A 16,542-nucleotide genomic window follows, 5' to 3' on the forward strand; every position below is an offset into this window, starting at 1 on the left:
AGACCTGTCGGTGAGCTGGCGCGATATAAAACCCAGTTACAAATTACAAATTACAAATGTGATTTGTAAGCTATTGGTATCGTTTCTCCCTCATTAGAGTTCAGGTACGTGAATCCGCATCTTCCTGGGATGACCCGGATTACAAGGTTCCGTGTATTGTCACGTGTTTCTAATTTTGTTTTAGCTAACATGTCTGTTTGCAGTGATCTCAAAATTTCTGTGTGTTTTTGAGTCCAGGTGATTGGTTTAAAATCAGGTTTTATTAATTCGTAGAGAGGTTTAACCCTCTCTGCATAGTTTAATATGTAAGTTCTTCTGAAATTCAGGAAGCCTAGAATCGATTGTAAGTTCTTCAGCGTTTTTGGTGCTTGGAGTACAGCGCACTTCTCTAAGAAGTTGTCCGCTAGGCTTTTGCCTTCACTTGATAATTTGTATCCTAAAAATAGGACTGTTAGATGGGCAATTCGAGACTTTTTAAAGTTGAATTTGTAACCCTCTGCCGCGAACCCAAGTATTATGGTGGTCACCCTTTTCAAGTGAGTATCCAAGTCGTCGTCTGTAAGATAGATGTCATCGACATAAGATAATGCCTCATCATCATATATTTGTAGTAACTCTGTTACTCTGGCTGAAAATAATACTGGGCTATTCTTGAACCCCTGTGGGAGCCTGCAGAAATTTTTCTGTGACCCCATTATCGAGAAAGCGGTCAAGTACCTGCTTTCTGGTGCAATATTTTGACAAAAGAATCCATTAGATATGTCTAATGTTGTTTTGTATTTTTTCCGAACTATGGTATTCAGAAGTGCCGCACTGTGCGAGTTCTGTACCGCAAATGTTTTGCAACACGAGTTAAGGTGTCTGTAGTCCAAGACTAGACGATACGAATCGTCTGGTTTGGAGACAGGCAACAAAGGATTGTTCATTTGAGAGGTGCATGTTTCAATCACCCCCTGGTATTCAAGTTGATCTAAAATCTCCCTGACCTGTTTTTTAGCTTCTTGCTTAATTGGATACTGCCTTAGTGCAGTAGGTTGACATTTTAACTGGATTTTGAGAGGAGGAGAGTCCTCATCCCATCCTACATGATTTTTATATAATGCTGGTGCCTGGGCTACTGCCCATTTCCTTGCATATACATATTTAGTGTGAATTGGAATGTGATTTGAGAAGGCAGGCATAATCATTTCTTCGCCATGAGGGCACTCCCTGACAAACTCGGGGGGCCAATCTTTCTCAGCTAACAGGATGTCATAGCCTTTTGAGAGGTTATCCCAAAATAGACCCCTTATTTTCCTAGTCTTATCTCCTTCTATATGCAGTGTTAGTTCGTATATCTTATGAGGTTTGCTAACTCTAGTGTCTGCAGTTTCTACTTGAATGTATTCATTCGTGTCCACTGCCTCCAGATGACTCATCAGGATCTTGCGAGCTATGTTGATTTCTGCTGCACTGTCTAGCATTGTCTGTGCCCACTCTCCGTTTTTCAGCTGTGTCCTCAGTATTCTCGGCATGTTCGATTACTCTAATACTGGCTACCTTCTTTCTTGGAAATTGTAACTTTTTACTTTGAACAGATTCCTTGTCTTTGGACTTGGTGTGCTCTTCTGGGTCTGACCGTCCTCTTCTTTCTGATTTCTGCGAAAAAGATCGAGAGGGACGTGTATCAATACTTTGATATCTATCAGGCTTTTTCAAGTTATCCCTATTTCTAAGGTTATATCTTTTTTCAGAGTGCTCCCTTTGGGGAGACTGGTGTTCTCGATTAGGAGTTCTTTCCCTCCGCCGAGGAGACCTTCCTCTGGACTGGAAAACTTTTTTCCTTGGGAGTGGATTGTTTATTTCCATCCCAATTTCTCTTTGGAGTATTTTAATTATTTTTAATAAATATTTTTTCAGGATTTTCAAGTAGTTGGGGTTTTACTGGTTTCCCACCCAAACTATTTCTACCTAGTTCCTCATAGCATTTTTCTATGATTCTGGCAAGCTCAATTGGTTGTCTGTTATATCTGTTTCTTTCAATTTCTGGCGGATCGCCACAGATGCTGCTTCTCCTTTTATGTTGGCTAGTAATATAGCCGAAACCTGCTTGAAGTCTTTCAGTAATTTCATACCAAGAGTTAAAGCAGGTTCTGGACCGTATTCATTCTGAATTTGTTTCAGCACATCAGGTATTACCGCCATGGACGGAACACCATGTGTTTTTGTGTAAATTGAAGCAAAAACTGTACCCCAAGTGTCACAGTCCTCCACGTGTGGTGCGACCCCCATTGGAAGGCAGATGGTCAGAATCCTGTGTTTCTCAATAGGGGTAGTATTCGGGAATACTGCCTCTATTTGAGTAATTTTCTGTGCTAACCAGAATTTGTTCCCGTTTTATGGGTGTTTTACCAAGACATGATTGTATGTTCTGTGGTGTAATTTTATTTGTGTTCCCCTGATGAGGGGTCAGCTGTGGAACATTAACAGCTGTTTGGACTGTTGCAGTCCGCATTACATATTGGACTAACTGTCTGTGTATTTTAATCAGTAATTTTAGCTGTGCTAACAGCTCTTCGCGAGACATTTTATCAATGTCTGGATGTGGTGTGTAGCTGGCTAGAACCGGCCACGTTGCTCCTGGTCTACCTAGTGGACCGAGCCTGGTAATGTGATTATTATGTTTTAGGGCGCCTTTGAACCAGAGCAGGTGCTCTTGGTATTTTAATGGAATTTCAATCTCCTCGAAAGGAGCGTTCTCTTCCGGAGGTTCCTCTATTTTGTAATAGTGGAATTCGTGTGTTGTAGCGTTTGCCGCTGGAAAGTTTATCCATGAATAGAATACCTCTGTCTGCGGATATTCGTGTGCCTCTATCACGAAAATGACTGTACCACCTCGTGAGGTCAGTCCGTTTTCTATAAGTTTTAAAGTTATAGATTTTCTTATGTTGACCGGAATGATGATAGCATCCTGGTCAGTCTGTAGGAGACTTGTGTCTTCCTCTATTAGTTGAGCTGCTAATCTAGCTGCTTCCCTTTCGTCTTCACTGTCTGGCATTTTTACTGTCAGAAAGGTTTTTTTGTTGCAGATTAGGTTTCAAGGAGACAAAGATTAGGTGCACAATATTTTGGAACACTGTATCCTTCAATGTTGAATAAAACAGAAGCTCTACATAGGAATCTCTTCCTACTAAGTTCAGGCGGATTTTAACCTTTCACCCACTCCAGACGTCTATTGGAGTATTTACGGGAGAAAGGGTCTGTGTGAAAAAGCACGACTGAGTTACTCTAATGTCTTGCGTTAGTTTTATCGCCTTACCAAACGTTGGGCGCCATGTAGTGTAGTTCCTATTTTCCCTATAGGCCCTGCGCTTTGGAATAACATAAACAGCAGTGTAGACGTAGGAGTGTGGTCTTCTAGGTCTCTACTGACTATGTTAGACTTAATTGGGTTTGTACCAGCTAGCTCAGAGGTCACTGGAAACTTTCTTGACTGAATAGGAAGTGATCAGCTTCTTTGGCTCAGACAAGAAGGGATTCAGTTTTCCAACAACTGCATTAACATGACAACTTTGCTCCTCAGAATAAGAGTCAATCTCTAGAGTCGTGTGAAACAATAGACAGCTATTTCACTCAGTCAGTTGTGCAGAATTACTTTCACCAGTATGCAGAGAATAGAGAGACGGGCGTTTTCAATAAAAGGTATTATTTATTGAACAGTCTTCCTTCTCATGCAAGAGAAATGAATTGCCACAATTGCAAGACTTGTTATTATAAAAAGTGCATACAGTAAAAGTAGTATTACAAAATAATACTGTAAAAGCATGGATATGGTTTCTTAGCCATAATATAGTTAAAATGAATAAAATATATACATTCATATATACATTGGCTAACGATCTCAACTGGTGCTTCTAACTATGCCTACCTGACCTAAGCATAATACATGGGAGGGAGTAAGTAAGTAGCAGTTTAAGTTAAGTTGGTTTTGCCAAGAGCTTGCTTCAAGAATTCTCTCTAAGGGTTTAGTCAGCACCGTACCTCTGGAATAGAATGGTGGAGGTCTGGTATCTCCTCTCAGGACTCGATATTCCAGTCACCCGCAAGGGTAGGCTGGAAACGCCGGAGCTGGATTTTCTCGGCAGGAGAAAAGACAGCGTCTTTCTCAGCGCGTCAAAGAAGAGGGGCAGCGTCCGTGGGCTTCTCTCATCTGCTGGTCTTTCTGCAAGGGGACAGCTGATCTGCTCCAGTATTCACCACCACCGTCGTGTTTGCTTAAGGCAATGTCGGTATTATTTATACCTGAAAGGTGCCGAGTTTGACGTACGTTTTTGGACATAAGACGTCAATAAAGATGTCACTAAGAACTGGTCGTTCTTACAATGCTCGCAGGAGTTCTATTACAAATCAAAACAAAGCAAGCGGGGCTTTCCCAGGTTGCTGGAGGTTTGGTGTGTCGAAAGAACTCGGTGTGCTATCTAGGAATCTAAGGAAGTGGCTTCTGATGTGTCATGGACTGCCATGGACTGCAGAGGCGACTTGCTGAAAATATGGCTCTGATTATTATGCCAGTATAGGGATATGTATTGATTATAGCCGTATAGGGGCATAAGGTCCCAATATTGATCGGGGTCCTCTATAAAACACAACAATGTGAGCTACTTAAGCTTCTCAAATTTCATGAACAGGCTTTGAAACTGGCAGCCGAGCATCTATTTGATGCTCGAAAAGGAAAACAAACTCTCTAATGTAAATGAACCCCATCGATCATTCGGTCAAAAAGCGCTATGTACAAAATGTGACATTTTAGCTTTTTAAATTATGGTAACTTTGTCTTGTTATTTTACTCGATTTTTTCTCTTTAACTCAAAATGTTGTCATGATATTAATTAACTAAACAATAAAAATCTTACATTACAAGTGATATTTATAGACTAGTTGTGCTTCTAGTAATGATCATGATGGTAGATTTCAAGGAATGGCAGGGCAGGAGCAATCATCTCTGACCTTTGCCAAACCTTAAAAACATCAAACAGTAGTTGCAATAGAGGTTGCCCTGTCTTCTTTCACACTTTGCTTCAGAGCCCTAAGACATGTCACTCTGCAAGGCCTGAGCTTGAGGGAAATGCAGTTGTGTGGGGGAGACAGGAGTAATTTAATTGGTTTCCTGTCCCTGGACGTGCATCGCCCGCAGAACAACCCAGGGACTTGGGGTTTCGGTGCACGTACCACATGGCTAATATGCTGGGACAGACGTGCTGCATTCCGCAACCAACAGTGGTTGTATGCAGTACTTACTGAACAGTCAATCATACTGGTTCAGTATTATACCTTTGATTAATTCACGTGTTTTTCCATGTTTTTTCACGTACTTGCACTTATTTATTGCAATAGCTGAACAACTGACCCTGAAGAAGGCTGTGACACTATCTACGTTTTTTTGGCCGAAACATGTCGGTCGAGTCATTTACACAACTGTCTCTAATTCCGACACTTATGTTATCAGCTTCTCGCTGATTTTAATCGTGACACATGGTAGCCGAATAAAGTTACATATAGCTAACCCTGTAGCCAAGTTTAAATAATCACATCACAGCACTGCACTCTTTTATACACACGCCAGCCTTACATAGGGGTTTAGTACATCCCTCCAGACTCAATAAAAACATCCCTGAGCTCCTCGCTCGTAGAGAGGGGGTTGTAGCCTACTTGAAGACTACGTCTGTCACATGAGGAGGCACCCCTATGATGAAGCATGACACCTTTGGTGTGTGAGGGGAACCATCCTGAAAAGGGAAAACCCCTGGTTTTGCATGGCAGAGCACATTCAGATAGCAAGATTACCTCCTCTTAGTGTGGACCCGTGGACCCTTTTTCTGTGTGATAAGTAATTTAACCCTATCACAATCTGTATCTGGGAGGGTGTTGTTTCGTAGGCCTCTGAGGTCGGTTTTCTGGCAAGTTGTCTCTACTTGTACTTCCAGGAGTGCTAGTTTCCTCTGCTGGTGGACTGGCAATGCGCTTCTATAAGGGTGTTTTTTTTGCTGCAGGAAAACTGGTAGTTGAGAGTGGGATCATATGACTGCTGATGTCATTGGGCAAATGAGGACTAAGGCGGGTGGAACTTTAGCAGGATGAAAGAGATGGTCTTTTATGGGCCCACTAAGTCAACCATCCATGGTAGCAAGACAGAATATAACCAAATTCTACTATTTTCCTGAGAGGGAAACCAAGCCAAGCAGTATTTAACTGTTACTCCTGAACAGAAGAGAAGGCAAGTGGAGTCCAGCATCTGGGTTTATATCCTTAATGATGAACTGGCTTATTTACCCTAGCACAAGAACACAGTACATTTGTATATCTTGGATTCAGCTTTTCCAGACAAAAATTGCTGTTATCACAACCAGAATGATGCTTACTGCACTGCCAGCTGTTAGTAGCCAGGAAAGAGGTAGAATTTTTTCAGCGCTGTTGTTCGTTCCAGAGTAGGCACTTGGAGCATAGTATGACTAACAGACAATCGGACCTGAAGAGAGAGAAAAAGGGACATTGGAGAAAACAATAATACAAACAAGGTTGCAGTATTAAATTTATCATCATATTATCAATAGCTTTTCATATAACTACATTCATCTCATCCTCAATTTGTTCCAGCAGAAGCATCAGTCTCTTGTAATGAACCGTGAAATGGAGTAATCCCTTTTTCTGCTCCTTCTCCACTGCCATGCAGCCTAAGGTAATGATCTACCCAAAACATCCTGCTGTAAAGTCTCAAATAGCTTGAATTTTGCCCCACTATGTAACAATGCGAATAGTGCTTTTGGACTCAAGTGTTAAAGTGGATTGGACTACAATCACCAATATAGATACAAAGAACACTTTTACAGCTGAGAGAGACCTCTCCCTGGCAGACTAGTATGTAGAATGTACATGTGTGTGGCCTCTGATAGTAAGCTGACAGTTTGTTTGCCGCTGGGAGAAGATGATGGTCCCAACAAAAATGTTAGTAAAGGACAGAGTCACTGGACTCGGGCCTGATTCACATCTTGGCAGACGGGTTTCTCCATCACAACTGTGAAAGAAATTCTGTCGCCGAGATATAAATTCCATTATATCCTAGGGGATTTATATTTCGGCGGACGTGATAGCCATCACTGTTGTGACGGGGTGACCCGTCCTCCAAAATCTAAATCAGGCCCTTATTCACAAGTGATATGGATTGAGCTAGAGCCCATTCTTTGTATAGCTTAAAGAATTGGCAACAATATGTCTCGCAGACTACTGCACCGTCAAGCAAACCCCTAGGGATGAGTACTTCTATATATGTCCTTTGCTTAGGAAAGCAAAGAACAAGGAACACATTTTCTGCAGAAGAAATGTAGCATACAGCATCCCCTGGTGAGGAGAAGAAAAACGAAGCTGCAGCAAAGATTGGAGAAATCGCTCTAGCCTTCCCCAGTAGGGTGAACAGAGCTTTGCATCTGCAACAAATGGAACTCCACAAGTGAGTGGCAGATAGGATGTAGGCCACTGCAGCACAGGCCTGTGGCATAGCCAGTACTTTCGGGCATTGGGTCCGTTCTGGAACCCTTATCCACGTTTGTCGACCACTTTTTACGCCCCATGGTCCAAACTATGCCAACCTACCTCAAGGACACCACCGACGTCTTACGCATATTACCTGACCTCGAATTTGACATCAATACGGACCTACTGGTCTCGTTTGATGTAGAGGCGTTATACATCTCTATACCCCAGGACGAAACCCTGGAGGTCATTCATTCCTTACTGGACACCACCGAGAGAGATACCATCACCCCAGTACATTTTATCATGGCTTGTGCCACCTTAGCCATGAAGAAGAACTTCTTCCAGTTCGAAGATAACATCTATTTACAAGTGTCTGGAACGAGCATGGGGAGCGTTTATGCCCCCAGCCTGGCAAACCTCTACGTGCACTATTTCGAACAGCGATTTGTCCTTAATGAGTCCAATCCATATCGTGAACAGATAAGAACATGGAGACGATATATTGATGATATTTTGGTGGTGTGGCGGGGCTCCAGAGACAGCTGTCAAGACTTCCTGGGTTGGTTGAATAGCAGGAATGCCTTTTTACGTTTCACCGTTGAGATTGGCGAAAACAAGCTAGCCTTTCTTGATCTCATGATTAAAGCCACGTCCACTGGTTTAGAATCCGAATTGTACAGGAAGCCTATGTCCAGGAACTCTCTGTTGTTATATGACAGTCACCATCCCAAGTCCTTGCGGGACAATCTTCCGTTTGGACAGTTCCTGCGAGTCCAAAGAAACTGTTCCACTAACACTGCTTTCGGAACACATTCCACTGCACTTAAAAGCCAGCTTGTCGCAAGAAAATACCCTCCCCGTCTGGTACATCGAGCTTTGAAACGTGCCAGCAACAACAATAGGGAAGCACTTTTAGAACCTACCACTCCGAAAGCACCCCTTGAAAGGCTAACCTTTGTACACACCTTTGGCACACTGTCCCACAGTATTAAGAAAGCGGTTAAGAAACGCTGGTCCATCTTAAACTCAGGACCACATTCTATTTTACAACCATTATTCTCCTTCAAAAGGGGTCCTAATCTGCGGGACAGAATGGTACACACCAGACCCCCTGGTGAGACTCCGAGAGCTGTAGGTACCCTTTGGGATCTACCCCCTGTGTCTGGCCACCATCCTTGTGGCACTTGCCAATCATGTGCACAAACGTCCAGGACAAATGAGATAGACATCGGGACTTCTAGGCCTTGGAGACAACTGAAGTTCACGAACTGCAACAGCGATAAACTAATCTATCTCATAACCTGGCCTTGTCAGCTTAGATATGTAGGGATGACCACCCGCAAAATAAAGGTGCGGCTATCTGAGCACAGAAGTACCATTAATTGCAGGAGACAGGCTACCAAACTCACCAACCATTTCATCACGCAAAGTCACACACCCACGTCCTTTAAATGGACGGTCTTGGAGAAACCATTCATTCCATCCCATATCACCAATGTGAGCGATTTCTTACATAAGAAAGAACAGAAATGGGTACTAAGGTTGGGGACCGACCGCACGGGGCTGAATGATGACATCCCCTGGTCCTCGTTATGAATCATCCCCTTGTTGCGCATTTGACTCAGCATGGCGATCAGACTTTGTTAATATGCCCTAATGGTCATCCAACGCATACACACCTTTAGGCCATTGGGCAATTTATTTGATGCCAATATGTCATCTGTTTCATCCCACAGTTACACCCCTGGGAGACTGCGCTTCATATCAACACTTTTCCTTTTGCCTGCTATGTCCTCTACCGTATGACTTCTGACATGGTCATAATTTTCCTTGTCACCTTTGTGAGACCAAGGAATCCGCTGTTGTGGCTAGCCCTGTTTAATCTAGGTGTCAAAAACGATGCCCTTTACTCTGCTCGTGCGGTTGCACTACCCTGAATCTGGGTTGATTACACAATTTAATATAACTCTCACTTCTATTCTCGAGGGATCAAGCTCCAGGTTTTTGTTTATATTGACTAGGATCGCTATTGGTTACCTAGCCGGGACGCTGCCCCTATCAGCTACTCCGTTGCATCACTGACGCATGACGCACTGAATGGCGCGTCACGTGAGCGTCGGGGACCAATGAGGGCACGCGTAATATAATCCCCTCAACAACACACCGCCGGCACCCCCCCAGACGGCACAGATGCCGCTAGGAAGTACCGACGGATAGGTGAGTGCACGCAGCGCTTTCAGAGCTACAGCACGCGTTTTTAGAGCCACAGCACGCATTCTTGAGCATGCGATCCGTTACTAACGGGCTCTTTGGGTCTTTTTGTTCCACGCATTAACAGTTCTTCACTCATGGGGCACGCAGTGTTATTCGCATTGTTACGGACATTAGATGGTCATACGTTTTGGCATAGCTCAGTTGGCAATGGGTCCTGCAGCTAAGGTTAATATGCAACATGAAATATATTCTGTGTACAAGCGGTTATGACATTTTCCACCGCTACACTCTAACTGCTAGTATCTAGCTATGACAAGTGCTCTCATTGATCAAGTCCAGGCATTGATACGGTGGATGATTCTTGTTTTTGAATTTACTCACCCTTTTTAGAGCGGTGCTTCACCAGTCCTGAGCCGCAGCCAGGCGAGGTGAGGTGTATACTTCTTACTAATCAGGTAAGAAGTACCCTGTGAAACTTGAAATGCTTCAATTTCCACGATTTGTATTTTACACTAATTTGGTCAGTGTGCCTGTTCAGAGTCCAAGTCATGGACTACGCCTATGTGGATAAATCGCACCAGGTATACTAGACAGGCTTGTCTCAGACAGGTATGGGGGGATTAGCTCACGCCATGCTTTTTATTTCAGCCCACCGCTGAGTGTATGAAGAGATCTGGAACAGACACAACCTGGAGGGTCAGGTGACTTTTCTGTGTCGTTCCTACACTACATTTTACTTATCTGTCACGTTGGGTTTCTTTGTTTGCAGTAGCTGTATTTAATAGGTCCTGAAGAAAGCAAGGCTAGTGGCCAGTTTTGCTGAAACATGTCGACCACGTCACACCACTAGACAGGTTATAAATTCACCCCGTCTTGGCTATTTTTTAATATTGGTGCTAGGAGTTATACCTCATTAAATTAGTTTTTGCTCCTTAAAACCAATTTTATTCACCCTATATTTTTCCTGGTTTTTTCTTGCACTGCACACTACACCTTTTCCAACCCTGTCAGTTACTTTACCAACAGAAGGAAGAGAACTGCGGACTGCTCTTTCTCAGGAAATGCCCCGAAAATATGGAACGCCATCCCCCCGCACATCAGAACTCTACCGTCCTATGCAGAATTCAAGAGCCAACTTAAATCCTTGTGCCTGATCCGCTCCCTTGGTTATGGATAACTTGGAGCTGCAAACATCTCAGAATCCATGCGGTATTGTTGAATCCAGTACTGAGAAGCCCTGCTGTCCGAACTTTTCTTCTTTCCAAATTGTCTATCGCCGATTACTTTTATTGGGTTTGTTTCATGTTGTTCTCTCTTTCATGCCCACTACTGTGAAGCGCTCTGATACCTTCGGGTCTTGTTAGCGCTATAGAAAACTTCTAAATAAATAAAATAAATAAATAACTAACAGGAAGATCTACCCCTTTCTGCTAAAACACCAAGATCTGGTACAGTGTTGGTCCTCGGAGCCCCAAATGATGAAGGGCGGTTCCGAGTGGTGACTGATGGGAGCCAGAGACCAGATACTGATCTTGATCTGGCATATTTTATAGCCCTTGCCCCTTAGTCATATGGCCAGTGGGAGCGCTACACCTGTTCTGTCTTTGACATTTAGCCTGTCTCACTTTTGACCCTCTGATACTTTCTTGTGATTACTGTTAGGTGGGCATGTATTCAGAGCTGGTCATTAAACTGCCCATGGGTCCCCTTTACTGTATGTGTTTTGAATGCATAGCCAGTACTCCCACGATGAGTGAGCAAAATGGGGGGCCACTGAAAAGGAAGTAATAAATGGCCAAAGCAGCACCCATGTGATTAAAAAAACATGAACTACTAAAAGGAAGCTCCACCTCTCATCAGTGTAGGAGACAACATCTACAGTGTTCCCCCACGTAAGTACATAAGAGCTTGGCAGCGCTAACAAAAGGGGAGAGATAGACTAAGTGAGGGATGAGCAGGGTGGGTGCAACAATTGCCACCGACATACCAATACTTTTTAAACTTAACTGTCTCTAATTCAAGTTTCTGAAACTGCACAATGCAAAGACATTTTTAAAGGGGCCATAGAAGCAAAGGGTTGTGACTTATTTTCTCTTGGAAATGGGGATATTAAGGAGCAGTGATGAGCTTGGGGCTCATTACAAGCAGCATCTGCCTCTATGTTCTGTAGCATGAAACAATAATAGATAAGTGAGCAAACCCTCCCCCAGCTAAATCATTAATTCAAACGCTGCCATAAGGTTCTTTTTGCATCTTTTTTCCCTTGTTTCCATCTTCATTTTCCTTATATTTTCCTTCTTTCTGTCATATTATGACAGTGTTGGTACCACACATAAGTAATTCCTTTCTTGGTGAGCTCTCTCAGTGCAAGCTAAAGAATCCAATATCCTGGCCATAACTGGAACACACAGCTCAATTTGTAATAAAATAAGTGGTGGGCCCACAATTTTGCTCAGTTGTACATGACCGGCACATTTAAATGTCTGTGTGCTGAATGCCAAGGCTGAGTGGTCTTGATTCCATTTCATGTCTCTTGAATCTACCACCAGGAACTCCCTGCCCTGTTATCTCACTGTTACATGTTACTGGGCCATTGTCGAATGAGGTAAAATAAGGGCCCCAAAAATTAGTGCCAGTGGGCCAACTGCAACAACTGGCTCAAATTAAGCACTGCTGACACAGTAGCTGGAAATTCTAAAATGGATGGGGCACATGCTGATAGTAGGGCTAATCTGTTATTAAGGTGAGGTCACATCCCATCACAAGAGAACGTGTCTCCATAGACCTTAACACTAGTTGACAAACAATCCCTCTATTTGGTCCAACAACTCGTGGCATTCAGGAACTAGGGATTTTGTCTACCCCCAGTAAGAAAGCAAAAACCTTGGAATAATTATTGACACCAATTTATCCTTTGAAGGACAGATAAATCATATCACCTCCTCATGCTTCTTCATCTTGAAAACTCTAAGAAAAGTGTTGCCTTATATTCCAGCAAACCTGCAGAAGAGGGTAGTTGTAAAACGTTGGCCTGGCATATGCTGTCCACTAATTAAAGCGGGCACCTTGCACCAGTACAAACATCCCTTATGGTGATTTAAGAGGTCAAAGATAACCTTAGAAAGCTACCCAAGGGGTATTAGTGGATTGCAGCATTCAGGCTAAGTGCCCCATTAGGATGGAGGTCAGGTTTCATCCGACCGTCACAGTAGCGGTGATTGGGTCTGAGCGCCATGCGTGCGGCGGTCCCACCCATTGTATTATGATGGGCCCGCCACCGCAGCGGTCGGATTACGCAGCTTTAACATTGTGGCGGTCTGTGCTGGCAGCAGCACCGCTGCATCGCGAAAACAAGCATGTTGCGCATTTCACTGCACTACGTTACAGGCACTGTACTGTGCCTGCCATTTGGTGCAGTGAAATGTAGGGGGGTACCATGGGTACCCTCCAGTGGACCCACACCGCCCCAACACGAGGGGGGGCTGCAACTGGCCCCCAAACACCATCCCCGCCAGCCATTCCATAACAGAGAGTTTGCCGCAGAAAAGCTGGCTTCCGCATGCATTCTAATCTAAACGGCGGAAAAAGCAAGGCACCGGCATCATTTTAGCAGTCCAGCACCACATGCCAGACGACGGGAGGATTGCTACCGGCGGGAAAGAGGCGGACGGATTTTCACACCGCTGCGGTCACCACCGCCATCATAATCTGACTGGCGGTTTTCAAGGTTACGATCACGGTGCTGAGGCCACCGCCGGCCCGGTGGTGGTGATCCACCTGCCATCCTAATAGGGCCCTTAGTCTTGAAGGAATGTAAATCAGCTGGTTTTATCAGAATGTAATCTTATAGTATAGATTAAATGAAAAGAGGACCACACAGTAATTAGAACAATATGTATTAATTGGTTCACTGATAGAATATCGCTATCAAAAATATTGATGTTCTAAATATTGAAAAAAAATATATAGACTACAAAAATATCGACTCCTATACCTAAACAGGTAGGTCCAAAAATATCAATTCTAAAATATTGATGTAAAAATATAGCTGTAAAAAATATTGATTTAAATATATATATTGAAAAAATAAAAGAATATATATTTAATATATTAAATATTAATAAAATAAATTTAATTGAATATACATTTTTACAAAATATAACAAACAATTAAAAAATTAAACACACATAATTTATACATATATATTTATTTTAAAATAATTAACTATTATCTTCAATTCATTTTTAAATTCTAAAAATATGAAAATAATATATATATATAATTTAAAATATAAAAACATTTTAGAATAAATTAAAAGATTAAACTATAAAAAAATATTTAAACTTAAATTGCCCAATACAATAAGTGCAACAGTAGGGAAAGTCTTGGATAGCAAAATAATGTAATTTACTATTCCAACTCCAGTGAGCGCAACAGTCGGGAAAGCTTTGGGTAAAAATGACTACTCCCACACCAGTGAGAGCAACAGTTTGGAAAGAGTTGGATAGCGGAGGGGAAATAATTACTATTCCCACTCCAGTGAGAGCAACAGTAGGGAAAGTGTTGTATAGCAGAGGGTCAAAAATTACTATTCCCACTCCAAAGAGTACAACAGTAGGTAAAATATTGGATAGCGGAGGGGTAATAATGATTATTCCCACTCCACGGAATGCAACATTAGGATAAGTGTTTGATAGCGGAGGGACAAAAATGACTATTCCCACTCCAGTGAGTGCAACAGTAGAAAAAGTGCTGGATGGCGAAAGGGTAAACATTACTATTCTCACTTCAGAGAGTGCAACAGTAGGGAAATTTATGGATCGCAGAAAGATACAAATTACCATTCCAAATCCAGTGAATGCACAGTAGGGAAAGTGCAGGATAGCGGAGAGATTAAAATTACCATTTCCACTCCAGTGAATGCAACAGTAGGGAAAGTGCTGGATATCGGAGAGGTACAAATTACTATTACCACTTCAGTGAGTGCAATAGTAGGAAGTAGGAAAAGTTCTGGATAGCTGATGGGTAAAACTTACTATTCCCACTCCAGTGAATGCAACAGCAGGGAAAGTGTTGGAATAGCAGAGATTTTATTTTTACTATTCACACTCAAACACTTAAATAAAGGTGTTATTAAAAATGTAATAAAAATATTAATAAACAATATTTTAAACATATATAAAGAACACTTTAAATATTAATTACAACAAAAACCCAGAAGGATTATATAAAATAAAATAAATACATTAAAATAAAAAAATATTTTAAACTAGAAAATATTTACAAACAAAAAAACTTAATTAAATCATAAATGTATTTATCTTATTTCTTATCCTATAACACCACACCAATAACAAAACACTTCAACATTTTTAATTAAAGTTATGTGTATAATTAATCAATAAAAAATATTATTAATAAAAAATAAACATTAACTACACAAACTTTAACACTATGATATTCACAACGCACACCTAAATTAAACTATAAAATAATAAAAAATAATTAAAAGTTATTTTAAAATTTAAAACTATCACTATTAACAACTAATAATTACATATTTAAAAGTAATTTAATACCTGCCCTTTACTTCTTTAAAAGTAAAAATAACACACACAAAAATAAACAATCACCCTAAACGAATATAAAATAATTTACATTAATTACCAACTATATATTAATTAAACACAAAAACACAAATTACTTTCCACCATTTACTCATATAAAAACAACACACACATAACTTTATTCACACAATTACCATCTTTAATTACTAATGAATTAATTAAAATTCATTAACAAACAATTTTTAATTCATCAATTAAAAATAAATTACATTCCACCCTTGACATCTATACAAACCATAACACAGACCTAAAATGAATTACATAAATACCAAAAGTAATCATCGATTAATAATTCATCAATTAAAAATAAATTACTTTCAACTCTTTACACCTATAGAAACCACTACACACACCTAAAACTAATTACACAATTATGAATTCATTAAAAATAATTACCAACCAATTATTAATTTATGAATTCAAAATAAATTACTTCCCTACCTTTACACTTATAAAAACCACAACACACACAAAATTAATTACACAATTACCATAATTAAATACCAATTAATTATTTAAACTAATTAACCAATTATTAATAAATTTTTTACGCATTTAACATTATAACATCTCAATTTAAAGAATAATAACAAGCACTGGCGTTGCCAATAGGTCTCGCAGTAGGAAAGTTGGAGCTATTACAATTGCAAATAACAATGCCTTTTATTTTTGTTTTCATTTAAAAAACATAAAGGGCTTTGTCATTTACAAAACCAATAGCTCCAACTTTCCTACTGCGAGACCTATTGTGCACTGCACAGTGTGGGTGAAAGTGGCACTGAGTGGGTGTGAGTGGCTTTGAGTGAGTGGCGTTGTGTGGGTGAGTGGCGTTGCGTGTGTGAGTGGCGTTGCGTGTGAGTGGCGTTGCATGTGTGAGTGGCGTTGCATGTGTGAGTGGCGTTGCATGTGTGAGGGGTTGCGTGGGTGAGTTGCGTTGCATGTGTGAGTGGCGTTGCATGTGTGAGTGGTGTTGCGTGAATGAGTGGGGTTGCATGTGTGAGTGGTATTGCGTTGGTGAGTGGCGTTGCGTGGGTAAGTTGTGTTGCGTGTGTGAGTGGCATTGCATGGGTGAGTGTGGAGTTGCGTGTGTGAGAGTGGGCTTGCGTGGGTGTGAGTGGCGTTGTGTGTCTGAAAGTGGTGCTGTGTGGGTAAAAGTGGCACTGGTGGATGGAGAAAGCACTGTTTTAATTTC

General features: G+C 41.4%; 1 protein-coding gene across 1 annotated transcript in view; it reads right to left on the reverse strand.

The window, feature by feature from the left end:
- LOC147729766 (caspase-1-like) overlaps positions 1–16,542 on the reverse strand; it is a 793,050-nt gene that overhangs the window by 25,493 nt on the left and 751,015 nt on the right. The window contains exon 8 of the mRNA XM_086954652.1: positions 6,399–6,505. Coding sequence (XP_086810778.1) covers positions 6,413–6,505 — 93 coding nt within the window. The 3' untranslated portion in view covers positions 6,399–6,412. The remainder of the gene's footprint in view (positions 1–6,398; positions 6,506–16,542) is intronic.

Source organism: Lissotriton vulgaris, chromosome 2_1 (genome assembly GCF_964263255.1).
Source record: "Lissotriton vulgaris chromosome 2_1, aLisVul1.2, whole genome shotgun sequence".
NCBI lineage: Eukaryota > Metazoa > Chordata > Amphibia > Caudata > Salamandridae > Lissotriton > Lissotriton vulgaris.